The sequence below is a fragment of the Hesperophylax consimilis genome, chromosome 3, assembly GCF_061612785.1.
Source record: "Hesperophylax consimilis isolate HC1 chromosome 3, BYU_Hcon_1.0, whole genome shotgun sequence".
Taxonomy (NCBI): domain Eukaryota; kingdom Metazoa; phylum Arthropoda; class Insecta; order Trichoptera; family Limnephilidae; genus Hesperophylax; species Hesperophylax consimilis.
The window spans coordinates 16,180,586-16,196,004 of NC_142838.1; the positions used below are offsets into that span (position 1 = coordinate 16,180,586).

Here is a 15,419-nt window from a genome sequence, read left to right on the forward strand (position 1 = left end):
AATTGGAATATAGGAAGTACAGTCCCGCGGCCCCGTGCGGTGGTGGTGATTACCCGCCGCGCTGGCGGCAATGCTACCGTGCCGATCCTCTCAACCCAAGATCGGCCTTTTGTCCTATTTTGCCCCACTTTCCCGCTGGCCAATCTGCGAATTTATCAACCATTTTTAAATCATTTAATTTGTAGGTATGCATTAAATAAATATTTGAAATAAAAAAACGCTCTTTTTGTATTTTTATGTGTTTTTATTTCTTTCTAAAACTTTAATTTGCTGACGAGCAATTTCTTGATTTTGTGCTATTATTTCTTCTGACTCGCCCAGGTCAATCTGCAGGTTTGGATTCTAAAACATAAACAACAATAATTAGCAATTTTTTCTAGCCAATTGGAAAGAAACAAAATAAATATTACCCAAATTACAATACTTATCAATTTTGATAAACCTTAGCAGAGAATAAGAAAACACAATGACTTAAATTATTTGAATCAAACATGTTATTATGAGTTACATAGATTTGAATAACATGATAGAGTGTTGCTGTTTTCCTAAAATTGTAATGTAAGTAGGTACTCACCATCAGCTCCAATATTTTCTTCTTCTTTGTTGCGTTATAATACTGTTCAGCGTGCATTCTTTGGTTATGAGTAGAGTAGTTTCCAGATGACACAAATGTCTTGGGGCAGAACGCACATGCATATTTTCTCTCCCCAGTGTGCTGCGCCTGGTGTGTCTATATTGCAACAAAAATTATTATTTATGGCAAATAATAAATAGGAGTTTAAAAAACACATAACAAAAATCTTTCTTTTCAGAATGGCATAAAAAACAAAATGTGAGATTGGAATGTGAATACAAAGGAGTTAGAAGTTGCGTAAAGCTTGAGGGCAATGAATATTTCAAATACGTAATAGCATAATATTACATTGAAACTCTCTTATACATTTTAGCATGCCGGGAGCATTTTTCAAGGTATAAAGTATAATGATATAGGGGCTAGTGCGGTCTACTAGCAAATAACAAATACACCACTGATTCACCAGCACACAATGTGTAAAAATATCATAAATCCGCTACTGATTTCTTGACCCACTAGAGCAAGGCTGCCCAACCTTTTTAACAAATTGACGATTTCGAATCACTGGCGGGCCACTGAATACCTGACGGTTCCTATTTTTCCATTAGGGGGGGGGGGTTGTTAGAGATTTTCTATAAAACACATAATTCCCCACAAAAAAATTCAAAATGAGTGCTCCCCAAAAATTATTTGAAATCCATGGAGGGGGGGGGGGGGGGGTTGTTACGGAACTTCGCTGAGAAAAAATTCCGCGCACCCAAAAACATCATATGTGATTCCCCACAACAATTTTTCGAATTCCATGGGGGGGGGGGGGTGGCTACAAGATTCCATTTGGGACGCAAAAAATATTATATCAAAAACCGGTGTATTTTTGTTTAAAAAGTAAGTTCAACAGGTTAGATTTTTTCGTCGCTGATTCTCGTTCTGAGTAGCCTAAATAGCGATAAATCGCCTTCGTTGGCAACACTGGTGACCGCGCGCAAGCTGCATTGTTTGTTTTACCGCGGACCAAAGGATCAAAAAAATTAAATTTCTTACTAAAGGAGGGGTTGTTTCACAGAATTTCAACAATTCATTAAATTAAGTTTTGTTAAACAACTGGCCAATTACGATAAAATAATAGAACCTTTACAACTTGAAAATCAACTTTGATATTTGATGAATTGTTCAAATCTTTTGAACCAACCCATCTTAAGTGTTTTACAGTACGTAAGGTGGTAAATATTTAAGAATAAAGGAATAAATCAGGTGCAAAAAAAAGGAAAATAGTGCTTTGTTTGATTTTGCAAATGATACCTTACATACCTTTAGCACCCATCTCAGTTTAAAGTCCTTTCCACATAGGAAACATTGATAGGGCTTCAAATTGGAATGTTTGATTTTCATATGATGTACAATTCTTTTCTTCTGGGAAGTTTTGAAGTCACAAATATCACATTGTAAGTTTTTTGAGGAATGCGTTTTCAAATGTCGTAAAAGGGATGCCCGATTCTTGCAACTGTAATAAGACATGGTAATGTTATGTTGACATCAAAGGAAAATACATCAATACTTCTTGTGTGAGAACATTAGGTGACAGTTTTATTATAATGAGGGCAAATTACCAATGTTTAATCATAGTATATACAAGGCGTTGGGAAACTCAGAGTACAGGCGGGATATTTTCGATCTGCATTTCGTTATTATTTTATTTATGAAGTGTAACTAATATAACTTTTCCATTTTTTCGGTCAAAAGGGTTAAAACTTTTGGAGCCGGGTGCATGCTTCAACGCATTTTAAAAGACATTAAACATCTGATATTAACCATCTAGTGACAGATTTTAAAAGACATCAAACATTTGATATTAACCATCTAGTTACAGATTTTAAAAGACATCACACATCTGATATTAACCATCTAGTGACAGATTTTAAAAGACATCAAACATCTGATATTAACCATCTAGTGACAGATTTTAAAAGACATCAAACATCTGATATTAACCATCTAGTGACAGATTTTAAAAGACATTAAACATATGATATTAACCATCTAGTGACATATTTTAAAAGACATTAAACATCTGATATTAACCGTCTAGTGACAGATTTTTTTCAAATTTGAACTAAAAAAATTCCAACTTCGGACTCGATTTACTCAAAAATGAAAGTCCAGATACAAAATTGATGTCAAATGTGATGTAGATTCATCAGATTCCCGCTTGTACTACAAGTTTCCAGACACGGTAAATAAGTAAAATTATTAAGTATATTTATTGAAAATTCACTTAAAGTTTACTTGAAACTTATTGATATTGAAGTAAGTACGTACACTGTTTCACAATGTTTGCATTTAGTTTTGTTTTTTCCTTCGGGATCGTGGGTAGCTGAGTGCGTTTTGAGAGCAATTTTAGTTTTAAAAACCTTGCCACATTCAGAGCACAAGAATTGAAGACCCGAATGCACCACGGACATGTGGCAAGAATACGATGAAAGAAGATTGAATCTGAAACGTAATATTATTCTTTAAATTATATTAATAACATGCGACTGCAAAATGATGTGTTTTTAATAATACAATAACATTATTAACTTACTGTTTCTCACATAATTCGCATTTATAAATATTTCTTGCCTTGATAGGAACATGTGAAAGCTGGTGCTGTATCAATCCAGTTCGGCAGCTATATCTGAAAATTCACAATTCAAAAAATATCAGTCTACTTTCATGCTTCCCCTTCCAGTTACAAACTTTACTGCCAGACCTCCGGTGAGGACTGTTAGTTTTAATTCCTTCGACAATTTCTCAAGAGTTCACATTGTTCTCTAAATTTAGTTAAATAAATTGACTGCATTTACCCTTCTGTTAAACCACTCATCGACTAACCCAAATTAAGTTTGTCGCACACATATCACCTCGGCATGAGATCAGCATCACCTCAGCTCAAGAAATCTTTGTATGAAACTCCATACTGCAATGCACACTAATAAGCATCAAGTTGGTAAAATGAGGTGAGGCAATGCTTGTCCGATAACCTTAAGCTGAATCTGAGAAGAATAATTTGATAAATACCTCCGATCACATTGGTCACATTTGTGTGGTTTTTCTGCTTCGGGTAAATGTATTTGCAAATGATTTTTCATTATATTTGGTCTAGAAACTTCCTTCTTACATATTGAACACCTAGAAAGAAAGTAAGATGATTGTGCATTATTTAACTCTTAACAACACTTTAATTTAGCATATATTTTTCACTAGAAGTAGTCTTCTTCATTAAAAAAGTATTTGTAAACATCTGTTGATTGGTAAATTTGATTTTTCAAATGTTAAAATATGCAACATTGATAAATAAATATAAAAAAATTAAAGATGCGCAGCCGAACGATGGCTACCTATATTTAGATCTCATCGCTCTAGTCCTTGCGCGATGACTGCCTAAATTTAGGTAGACGATTTTTTCGAATTTATTTTAGAAATTCAAAACTTATATGGGATAAACAATGAAATTTTGTTTTTTTATTTTTCATTACAAGCACTCGCTCAACTGCCAAAGCAGGTTGTCAGCAGAAAAATTGTAGGTTGTATTACTACAGTAAGCAGTTTAAATGTTTCCACATTAATATTAGGCGGTCTGATTTTTTTGAAAGAACGCAGCCAAATCGAAAACCGATTGCTCAAGGCATTTATTTTGTTAATAACCCATCGTTCAAGAGGATACTTACTGAAATGCAGAAGGCTGGAGATGTCGAGCCATGTGTAGATAAACATTTCTGCAAAGGAATATACGCGTATTGCAGCATGTTACGTAGCCATCAGATCCGTGAATCATTTTATAGTGAGTAAAAAGCTGTAAAAATACATAATTTACGAAAGAAGAACATCATTTAGAAAAGGTGAGTATTGTGAAGAAGTAAGTTAATGGAAGTGTTCTTGGAGTGGGGGAGGTATTTAATGTAATTTAATGAGAGTTAACAGGAAGATTGCTGTTAAACCGAGAAAGAGACACGTACCTTTTGTATGCCTGTGAATTGAGGAGATATTTCGCATAAATCACAATGGAGGTTATAAAACCTTGTCACAAGTCTTTGTAGTGCTTGTCCTTTAATCGCCAGTTTGCCATGTTTGTATATTTCCGTATTGAATCCATCCAGAGAGTCTTTTCCTTCAATGATATTTATCAACAACTCATCACCTTTGGAATGTCGAGACTTAGATTGTTTATTTATAGTTTTACGAGGCGTTATATTTTCTGAGATATCTATGAATGAATCATAGTGATCTATTTCCTCATAATCATTAACAATTAGGTTCTGATCAGCTTCAGATTTTAATAGGAATTCGCCGATATTATTTCCAAGAATACTGTTACTATTTCCAATTAGCGGTTCTGGTTTTAAGAATATTTCATGTTTTGATTGGAGATTGTCAGCAGGATATTCAATACTTTTTGGAGAATTACAGATCTCCCGTCTGATGTTTCCACCAGTCATTCGAACTAGTTGCTCTGTATTAATATCTTCCAGATTAAGATGACTGATTTGTTTTACAATTTCGTGTTTGAGTTCAAAGTTCTCCGATTGATGCTACAAATTCGAAAAAAGAAAGAAAAGTTGTTAGTATGTATATTCAGTATCCTACTTACTTTACATAAATTCCACAATATTGACTATCAGTATGTAGGTAAAATACAAGTTGACTTCACAATCATTTCGAAAATAGATTCTTTTTCATAAAAAGTATTTATTTAAACAAAATACTTATTGAAGAAACATAAAAACATACAAACCTCTTTGACTGTTGCTGTATCTTGTATTCTTTCTTTTCTATTTGAGCAAAAATTGCGTTTCAGATCCTTTTGAGTTTTCATAACTTGATGACGAAATTTATAGAAGTTTTGAACGTTTTCTAAACAGTTTACACATATTTTTGTAGAAAAACCATTTGTGATTTCGATCTACAAATAAAATAAAATATTGGCTTCAATGTACATTAGAACCATATAGTAAAGAAGAAAAATAGAAGTGCCTTCCATACAAATTTGAGTGGTAACAAGTATCCCATTTAGCCCAATACCCCAGCGCTTTGTCTCACTCATACTCGCCTCATAGACAGAGTAGATGTCCATCCCATTAAGAGGTTAAAAGATTTATTATATTCCTTAATATTATTATTTATTTCTTGATGCAAACAAAAAAAAATATAAGTGATAAGGTAGTTCGTAAAACATGTCAAGGAGCCATAGACTAAATACATGCAAGAAGCAAATAAAATTTACGTTTTATCCATTAACTAATGATGGCCTCCGTGGGCAAGGGGTAAGGCTCATAATTATCAAACTGGAGGTCTCAGTTCAAACCCAAAGTTAATTTTATTTGATTTTTTTATTGAATAAATAGTTGATACATATCAACAAACAAGTCCTGCTAAGCCAATTGAATTGGCTTGTCAACAGGTGCTTAAAGTTTAGTTTCATATACATTTTTATAAGTTATAATTTACATCTTATATCTACAGAATCAACAATTTTTTCATACAATTTTTCTTACATATTAAAGTAAATATTTTTTTTCCGATAGCCAATTTTTCACCATATATTTAACCTTATTCATAGATTTACATTGCTTTATAGTGTCAGGTAATAAATTAAATATCTTCGGTATGTTGTATTCAAACGTTCTCTGTCCGTATTTATTATTAAATTTCGGAACTATTAACCCGTCATTGCGCGTGAATCAAGTACTGTATTTATGTTCTAATTTTTCTTTATGCTGCGGGGTAAATATATATTGAATTATGATTTTTTGCCATAGAATAGCCTTAACAGGTAAAATTTTGGCACTCTGAAACAGCAACGGTGTATTATGTCTCTGTTTAAAAATATTAGGGACGACTAGTAATTTTACAATTGCATTTTGTACAACTTGGACTTGTTTCAGATTGGTTATACTTGTATTTCCCCATATGGTTAATCCATATCTTATAATAGATTCTGCCTTTGACATATAAATTATTTTAAGTGTTTCAATTGATAGGAAAAAAATTAATGTGTACATTCTGCCAGCAATTGATCTGAGTCTTTTACAGGTTTTTTAAAATATGTTTGTCCCATTTGAAAAAGTAATCTACTGTAACACCAAGATAGACATATTCTGTAACTAATTCTAATTAATTTGTGTTGTTTCACAATTTAATAATTTAAAAATAATATGCAGTGTATTTGCAGCATGTTCCAGAGCGGAAGATACTCTCAGTGTCGCCCTGGAGTAAGACCACCATGAAAACTGAAACATCTTTTGAAATGGTTTTAGCCGTGTTTGGTGATCAGATCTGAATAGCCAGGTACTTTCCCATCTTACTCTTCCCACTACCTTCAGCCTCACAGCACACACCAATTGGGGGCGCCGTAGTCTCACTAGCTCCAGAAGGTTTGGAGCAGTTGGGACTCTTGTGTGGTATTCAAATATAAAAAAAAAATAATACACACCTCTAAGGAGAATAATACTTTAATCATTCGTTGAACCCGACCATGATTGGGGTTAAGAATTTCTATTTTGTCTGAATCTTTAATCAAACATAGCCGACAATACTCCATATTAGAAATATTGTTAAATTGATAATATAACAAATAATGTTTTACATTAAATTCTAACTGATAACTTTACGGCATAATGCGATACACATTAAAAATAATGTTGGTTTCATTTTTGATTTATTATGATTTTCTAGATAGCCTTCAGCTGTCAAAATAAAGTTTGGCAAAGTTGCCATAGCGTTGGTGTTGAAAATCAGTGCTGCCAATGTATTATAGTTTTTTGGTCCTACCTACTGATCAGAGTGGTTTATTTATGCTACTGTAGTTATTTTGCCTCATTTGTAAATGGATAGCATAAAGTTACATCTTGATAAAACTATATTATAATATAATGTTTTACGCACTAATTTTTGGTTTGTATGAAATAAATAATAATATTATGCAATATAATATACTTTCAACTTGAACCATTGCGAAAAACTATTTATGTATAATTGATGCCAATATTTTATTTTGATAAACTTGTTGAATTCCGCCTCACCCTTAGTACGAAAAATAGTTTTTTTAGCTCATAAATAATTTAATCCGCTAAAATAATTTAATAGCTCTTGGTTTCAACTTAATAACTACAATAAACTACTATTTATGTTGGGGGAGATAAAAAGATGGATCAAAGTTACATTACAATTAAAGTTATGTTTGAAGGTTAGGAAATAATCATAAATTGATAACATAACCCAAACTGACAACCTAAAAACCTATTTTGTGAATGTTTACCTATCCCTCGACTAAATAGTTGTCTCAATTATATATTGTTGTTTTTTAAAAAGCCTTTGCATGCGGCGGAATTTAACAACATTATTGACGGAATGTGAGTAAAGGTTCATACAAAATATTCTAATAAGTAATAATAATGGCAGAATACGATGAATAAAGGACATTTAATAAGGATTTACGATATTATTACACTTCTAGCCTTCAAATAGATAAATAATAAGATTCAGAAGATAACACCCGCTTATCCAGAGTGGACGGGAGTTTTTGTTTGAAAGACGAACAGACAATTTAGTAATCCAGGTTATTCCACCCCAACTCTTTCATTTACCTGTACCATCTCCACATTTCATATACAGGCGTAAGTAAAAAAGCCATTGAATAGAGGGTATTTTATTTAGTCACTGGAAAAGACTTTATTTTGATCCTGATGTCAATAATACTATCGAAAACCTTACCATATTAATAATATGTTGGATTTCGAAATGAAAATATTTTGTACGTCAACGATGGTAATGAAAGTTGCTAAAAGAACTACCTACTTTTATTAAATTGCATGATATTTTTTAAAAGCAAATTTGATATATTTCACTGTAATTATGTGATTCGCTCGGTATTCAGGGTCAGCCTTGTGCTGGCAAAATTGAAGCAGTCCGCTCCGGGTGCTGACTTGCCAACGTGCCAAGGAGCGAGAACCAAGGCAGACACCAAGGAACCTAAAATAACCTAACATAACCTAACACCTAATACAGCGCCGTTGTGGCTTTTACTAGCGCCAGGCGCAGTTTGGCTCAGAGCCGGCTCTGTCTGCATTATACACATCTTAACTTAAAACCACACTGGAATGAAACTTTTAACTTCGCTAAAATTGCAAATCTTAAATATTTATTTACTTACAAGTCACAGGTGATATCTATATAATATAGGTATACAAAACAAAACACACACACGTATGCAACGTTGTGTCAAATGTTGGAAGCAATCGGTGAAGACTTTCAAAGATTTAAGATTCTGAACAAACAAACATTTACCTTTTTTATTTATATAGGTAGATACATAGATTTATGATATTACCTTTACAATATAGGTGTAATATGACTCAAGGATTGAAAAAAAAAATTTCTACTGTAGTACATTTTTATATGCAATAAAAGTAAATATATAATAGATTATAAATTAATATCGCATTTTAAGTGATCGGCTCGTGGATGAAAAAAATTAGAAGAGGAAGTAGAGCTGAAAGAAAATAAAACAGATTATAGTATTGGACAAAAGGATTGTTATCAGAATCCTACGAACAGGTACTTATAGTATTGGACAAGAGGATTGTTATCAGAATCCTACGAACAGGTACTTATAGTATTGGACAAAAGGATTGTTATCAGAATCCTACGAACAGGTACTTATAGTATTGGACAAAAGGATTGTTATCAGAATCCTACGAACAGGTACTTATATTTAAAGTTATATGAAACAATATTAATAATGAAAATGTTTAGGAATGACTAAGACTCGGACCCAGAACCCGTTTTGAAGAATAATTATTTAACAAAATATTAACAACAATACTAAAAATAAGAGATAATATTCCTATTATGTTTACAATGAAACTCACCTCAGGGTCAGCTTTGTAAAAGCATTGATGAACTTCCATGGCTGTAGAACACCTCTCTTTTTCTGGAGTGTCTGTAAAAAAAGTTTATTTAATTTACTGTAAAAACTGTCGTCTTATAACAATTTTTATTGGTTGTTTTTACTGGCCGACCGAAGTTTCGGTTTCGGTCAGTTTCAGCCAGTGAACGAGTTTTGGCCGCGGTTTGGGTTTCGGTTTTTGGCCGAAATTAGTCGAAACTTCGGTTCGATCTCAACCTGCGTTCGTGATGGATGTGTCGGATCACGTTCAGCTTTATAGGGGAGACACGCGTACGTTATACGATATAACACGATATCGCTCGCCACACAATCCCATACAGACCTGTCACACCAAACAGATGATGTGTTATATGTACGGGCGTGACGATGATGTGATGATGATTATTACGCCGTGATCTGCTAGCCAGGCGATATTAGAATTTGGGGATGTAGACCTGCAGGGTTTCCATATCAATGAAAAACAAATGGGAGTGCATGAGATGCAAATGGGAGTTTACGAGAGTTGATCCCATTTGGGTCAATTTTAGGGCGCATTTTTTGGGAATTTCACTTTTTTGTGGTTTTACATGGAATAGTTTTGAATGTACCTACAACAGTGATGTGATATCTAGGGAAATTCTGAAATGTGAATGGTCGATATGGTCAAATTCTGGGGAAATCTCAAATATTCTACGTGGTCTACGGGAGAAAAAATATTGGGGACCTGTGCTCTAGAATAATTTAAATATTATGTTAAAATTAGTTGCAACATAAAAGTATGTTATTTATTAACATTATTTATTTTTTAAAGTTATTGTTTTGCCGTTGTCTAACTTAACTACTATTAAAGAAAATACTGATTTGTTTACTGTAGTTAGAATCCTTATTACATGACAGGGAACAAAAAACCACTAAAAGTTAACCGATTTACTCATTAAATTGGTGCCTTTTGTTTTATTGTGCATTTTATTTAAAACACTTATGATCTCTCACAGGTTACAATAAAAAAACTCGGCTGAGGCCGAAACTAGAACAGAAGACAAAATTCGGTTTCGGTCTACTTTCTGTCGGTCATTAGTTATTTTAGAGATTTGGTTCTTTTAGGAGTGAAATTTAGGTACCTACTTTAATAGTTATCTTTTATCAAATTTGGTGGTTTCAGTACAGGAAAAGTTGGCAAAGAAACTTTTAGCACTTTTTACAAAACTCCACTTACCTAAATGTCTGCATTTATTAACCATGTTAGCGACCTTTTCATTCCATTCGTCAGGTATCACACTGATGAGCATGTCGTAGTCAGCAGTTCCGTCATCGTTCACCTGCAACGTTAATTATTTCAGAAAATCATCCTGAATCAAGCCGAACCGTACCGAATGTACGAATAAACAAACTTCTAATTATTTATATGTTCTCCTTCCCGTTACATCAGCATCTCAATGCAATCTTCAACATTGATCTATTAAGTCCCTAAAATCGACGATTTTATTGTTATATTTCTAGTGGTATGCACAGAGAATGTCTATTTTATGCATTTTTTTAAAAACATTTTTAAAGTGTAACGATCCAACAAAAATAGACCAAGCCCACAAATCAGACGAGTGAATACAAAAATTTAATCGTATTTTGAGAAAGCAGGTGTAAGTGAAGATCTGGGTAGCTCCTAAAATCCGTAGTTATTATTATATTTAATTGTGTACACCAAAATCTATGTAATTTGTAGGAACACGAGGTGTCTGAGATTAATAATGTGCACTAACTTCGGTAGTTATTCCAGATGATAGCACAAGTAAAAAAAAAAAACATCTTTTTCAGAAAATCCAACGTTTTAAAAGGCACGGAATGTCGAAACAAGTTATTAATCTTTTTTACTTCTACCATCAAGCATAATAACTCCTTGAAGTTAGTGCATTTTACCCCAGGACACCGTGTACAAAATATCAGAAAACCACGGAGTTCAAAAATAGATATCTCACTATCTACTAGTGTAATCAACAGAATTAACTGAACTATACCAAAAACACTATTCTACTTGATATATGTTCATAATTAAATTCATATGTAACTTTGATGTAATATTAATTTTCTTATAATTAAATTATACATAATATGTAAATGAAATCCTCAGCACGGGAGATCCCAGTGAGGATATCATTATATCTATTTGTTACAAAAAAATATAATAAAACACTTATTATTATTATTATTATTATTATTATTAATTAGCTTACAAACGGTATGTTTAAAAAAATATAAACATGAAGGGAACTAATTTAAAAATTTAATTTTTCATAATACAGTAGTTCCAGAGAGAGGTCGTACGTCACGTCATCGTTCTAGTATCATCTGTATTTTTCGTTTTCACGCAAGACGTGTGAGAAGAAAGAGGGCGATTGTCGATGACGTGCATACGACCTATCTCTGGGACAACTGTCTTTGACAATTATGGTGCTGCCACACGCAAAGCTCACATCAACAGATAATATAAAGCACAATAGCGCTCGCCATACAATCCCATACAGACCCGACACACGTAAAAAGATAACGCGCTATAAGTGTGGTTCTGAACTTCGCTAACCGAATTTATTTTACGTAACCGCTCCCGACGCGATATTTGAAAAGTTATGCGTCCCCCTCTCCGCCGTAAAAAGGAGAGGGGGTCATTTTAATTACGGAGCTACCAACTAAGTTCCGTGTTCCCTTTGACAGCCATGACATAAGCAGCCTAATAATGCATTTCTTATTTATTATGTTAGCTCATATCGTCTCATGTGTGCTAGTACATTTAGAAACATAAAAAAAAACTTTATTTGGCAAACATACTTAACATATATTTAAAATATAAATAAAATCAATATTTGAATTTGAAGTAAACAAATTATCGCCCTTTCAAAGTTAATCACATTTTTAATCTCAGTATGTTTATATGGTAATATCATTCGGTTTTTTGATAAAAGTTGGACGGCTTGGATGAAAGTTTATTTTACAATAATTTATTATATGTCGCTTTCGTCGATCGGCGTGCGAACTGCGAATTTCCTGATTCGACGGAGAGGTTATGTCAGGTTATGTGAAAATGCGCTATTTATGCGCAGATTGTTTAAAATCTAAAAAGTTTATAAATAGCATTTATAATTATATAGTTGGCGGCATCATCATCTGAGGATGAGCTGTCCAACAGATCCAGCAATAGGCGACAAGTATCATCCATTTCGAAAACGTGCTCAAGCTGTCAGTAAGTAAAGTTGTCACTTTGACAGATGAAATTATGTTCCTCGGCCGCTCTCGAATTCAACTGACCCCCTCTCCTACCATAGGAAGAAATATTTGATAGCGTCGTGTGTCGGTAGAAAAGATGATGCGCTGTACATTAACTTTTGATGTGAGCTTTGCGTGTGGCAGCAGCATTTCCTTTAGGTTTATGGATTTTGTTGCCGTGTCTAAAAATATAGAATTTGTACTTACAAAACTGGCTTCCTCCATCAGACAATACATGTAGCAGCTCAATTTTCCATCCTGTGCAAATACGCCTTCTTCACATTTGTTAATATCATCTGCGAAAAAAAAAAATTGAATCATAATAAAAAAACACTCTTTTTGCCTCTGAGATAAATCCTCTAGTAATTAATAACTGCATTGGAAACGTAGTAAACAAAAACGTTGCTTTACAAATGTTTTTTTACTCTTTTTCTTCTTCTTCAAGAGTTTTAAAATTTGGATAAATTCTCAATTTTTCGTACAATTGCCGATCCTTGGCAACTCTTTTTAAAACCTTTTTTCGGTAGTAAATAAATGCAAATCTTAGAAGCGGAAATTATCCTACTTCCTGACATCCTGATCTAGCTGAAACTCGGCGGATAGACTCGTTGTCGATGCATTCTATCAACTTTCAGTGGTAATCACGTACACACATGCAGACATATATGCATTTCTCTGAAATCGGATGACATTACAGCAGTTAATATTCGAAATAAATGTCGGTCCTACCCAATCTTGATTTGGTGCAGCTGTTAGCGCGGTTGATTCTAGTCTCTGAGGAGAATGGTTCAATCCTCAGTCAAGCCAAATTTATAAAAAAATGTATATTTTTTAAGATTTAAAAGATATTTCAAAAGTTTACAGCAGTTTAAGAGCCGGTTCCTGGGGAGGACGGTTCAATCCTCAGTTAAGCCAAATTTATAAAAAAAATATGTTTTTAAGATTAAAAAGACATTTTAAAAGTTTACAGCAGTTTAAGAACCGTGGTCCCCGGGAGGACGGTTCAATCTTTAGTCAAACCAAGCAAAAAAAATAATTCTAAATTGGCTACTAGAAGGTCCAAGAGATGGTGCAACTATGTCGAAAATTGAAAACAGATATGATAGTGCAAAAACTTTTTTTTTCGGGTTGATTTTTTTCTTTTGGTCTATTACTACATATAATTGTGATGATGTTAAAACAGATTATTGGTTCACCTTCAGAAACTCCACTTTTACCAACACACTTGTTATGGACGTGCAAGACAATGTCTCTAATGTCTTCGGGAAACTCCTGCAAAAATTAAATTAATTAGAAAAACTTATCCTTTTATTATTTATAACTTAATTTAATTAATTAGAACATAGAAAAACACTCACTGGTCTTCCCGCATCCGTATCAAAAACTAATAACAAAAAGGAGAAAAAACAAATGAAACAATATCTTAGATTTTTTTTCCGACCCATCATTAGATAACTCGCAATGAACTGCAAGGCTTTGACAAATACACAAGGTTTTATACGCAGATATTGACGTGGAAATTATACCACGTAGGGACAAATGTAAAGGTAAGTTATGTAATTAGTAATTGATTAATCACGTGTACATTGTAATGCACTGAATTGTTACTTGAACATGTTGAATCTTGCAAAAAATTGTGGCCTGTTGTTTAATCCGCATACAGTAATAGCAGATGTGTGGTGCTTAGAAAAAATGATACCCTATGTGCCAACATTTATCTGTATTTCGTGTAGACTACTTCTGAAAATGTACTTACTGATTACGTGATTAATATCGGACATCACAAACCATGTTAATATAAATCAACAGTTAAAATCAATGGAAATTTAGTTACATATAGTTTAAATAGATACACGGAGAAAAATGAGTATGCTAATTTATTATGTATATTTTCAAATTATTGGTAATCCGGTTAAACCTGAGATTATAGGTCTTACGAATGAATCAACTGGGGTCCTGATAAACTTTTAGTAAATTACGAATATCATATTACGTTGTGGGACATGATTTCATAAAATGCAAGTCCATTTGTCTTGATAATATATCATGTCGAAATGATATGAATTCCGATACCGTGATAATATATTACTAAAAGTTTATCAGTTTATAAATTTGCAATACTCATTTTTCTCCGTGTACGTTGATAATTTAAAATCATTTATACCGAGAGTAGCGAATTTCTATGTTAACTTGACCGTTTTACATTTCGTGTGTACGTAAATTTGTTAGTATGTTCCTTTTCCGTTTCAAGATGGTGGCTGTTTTAATGGTTCAGTGAAGATTATTTTGTACGTTCTGATTAGCATTTTTTCAATATTATGGTACGTACCCAAGTGCCTGAAGATAGTTTGAAAAAATACTTTTCATTGGGTGGTGATTACTATTAAAAAAAGTTACATAAAATATATCATTCATAATTGTAGGAAGGTATTTCAGTACCTACTTAAGAATCTTTTCATTTCAGAGGAAATTTAGGTTTTGATTTATTAAAAAAGAGAAAATTACTAATATCGAAGGTTTAAATTACAGAATTGAACCAAAATATGAAGTTTTAGCTAAATTACCAATTTTTTTAAACAATTCTTTAATTAAGTATGCAGGTAGGAGGTATCAAAGATTAAACAACCGATCCCCAGTCAGTTTAAGAAGAAGATCTTCTCGTCGTTA

At 33.0% G+C, this 15,419-nt stretch overlaps 2 protein-coding genes across 2 annotated transcripts; both read right to left on the reverse strand.

The window, feature by feature from the left end:
* Nucleotides 1-234: 234 nt before the first annotated feature.
* Nucleotides 235-4,666, reverse strand: LOC149425027 (zinc finger Y-chromosomal protein-like). The gene is made up of 8 exons (XM_089647506.1): nucleotides 4,570-4,666; nucleotides 4,282-4,329; nucleotides 3,632-3,742; nucleotides 3,156-3,248; nucleotides 2,891-3,082; nucleotides 1,883-2,075; nucleotides 575-730; nucleotides 235-342 (listed from the first exon to the last, which is right to left on the reverse strand). The coding sequence occupies exons 2-8, from the start codon at nucleotides 4,311-4,313 to the stop codon at nucleotides 235-237; spliced, it is 885 nt and encodes a 294-aa protein (XP_089503632.1). The 5' UTR covers nucleotides 4,314-4,329; nucleotides 4,570-4,666.
* A 4,065-nt stretch (nucleotides 4,667-8,731) lies between these two features.
* On the reverse strand, nucleotides 8,732-14,287 carry LOC149425028 (general odorant-binding protein 83a-like). The gene is made up of 6 exons (XM_089650915.1): nucleotides 14,111-14,287; nucleotides 13,949-14,024; nucleotides 12,960-13,048; nucleotides 10,714-10,816; nucleotides 9,481-9,551; nucleotides 8,732-9,101 (listed from the first exon to the last, which is right to left on the reverse strand). Exons 1-6 carry the CDS (start codon nucleotides 14,198-14,200, stop codon nucleotides 9,084-9,086), a joined length of 447 nt encoding a protein of 148 aa, XP_089507041.1. The 5' UTR covers nucleotides 14,201-14,287; the 3' UTR covers nucleotides 8,732-9,083.
* Between the last annotated feature and the right edge of the window lie 1,132 nt (nucleotides 14,288-15,419).

Coding starts and splice junctions, on each gene's coding strand:
- LOC149425028 (XM_089650915.1), bottom strand. CDS start 14,200: ATGATGGGTCGGAAAAAAAATCTAAGATATTGTTTCATTTGTTTTTTC. Junction 14,025..14,110: donor ATACGGATGCGGGAAGACCA/GTGAGTGTTTTT, acceptor TAATTTTTGCAG/GAGTTTCCCGAAGACATTAG. Junction 9,552..10,713: donor TAATAAATGCAGACATTTAG/GTAAGTGGAGTT, acceptor CTTTTTTTACAG/ACACTCCAGAAAAAGAGAGG.
- LOC149425027 (XM_089647506.1), bottom strand. CDS start 4,313: ATGGCTCGACATCTCCAGCCTTCTGCATTTCA. Junction 3,743..4,281: donor CTCCAGCCTTCTGCATTTCA/GTAAGTATCCTC, acceptor CTTTCTTTCTAG/GTGTTCAATATGTAAGAAGG. Junction 343..574: donor AGAAAATATTGGAGCTGATG/GTGAGTACCTAC, acceptor TTTATGTTTTAG/AATCCAAACCTGCAGATTGA.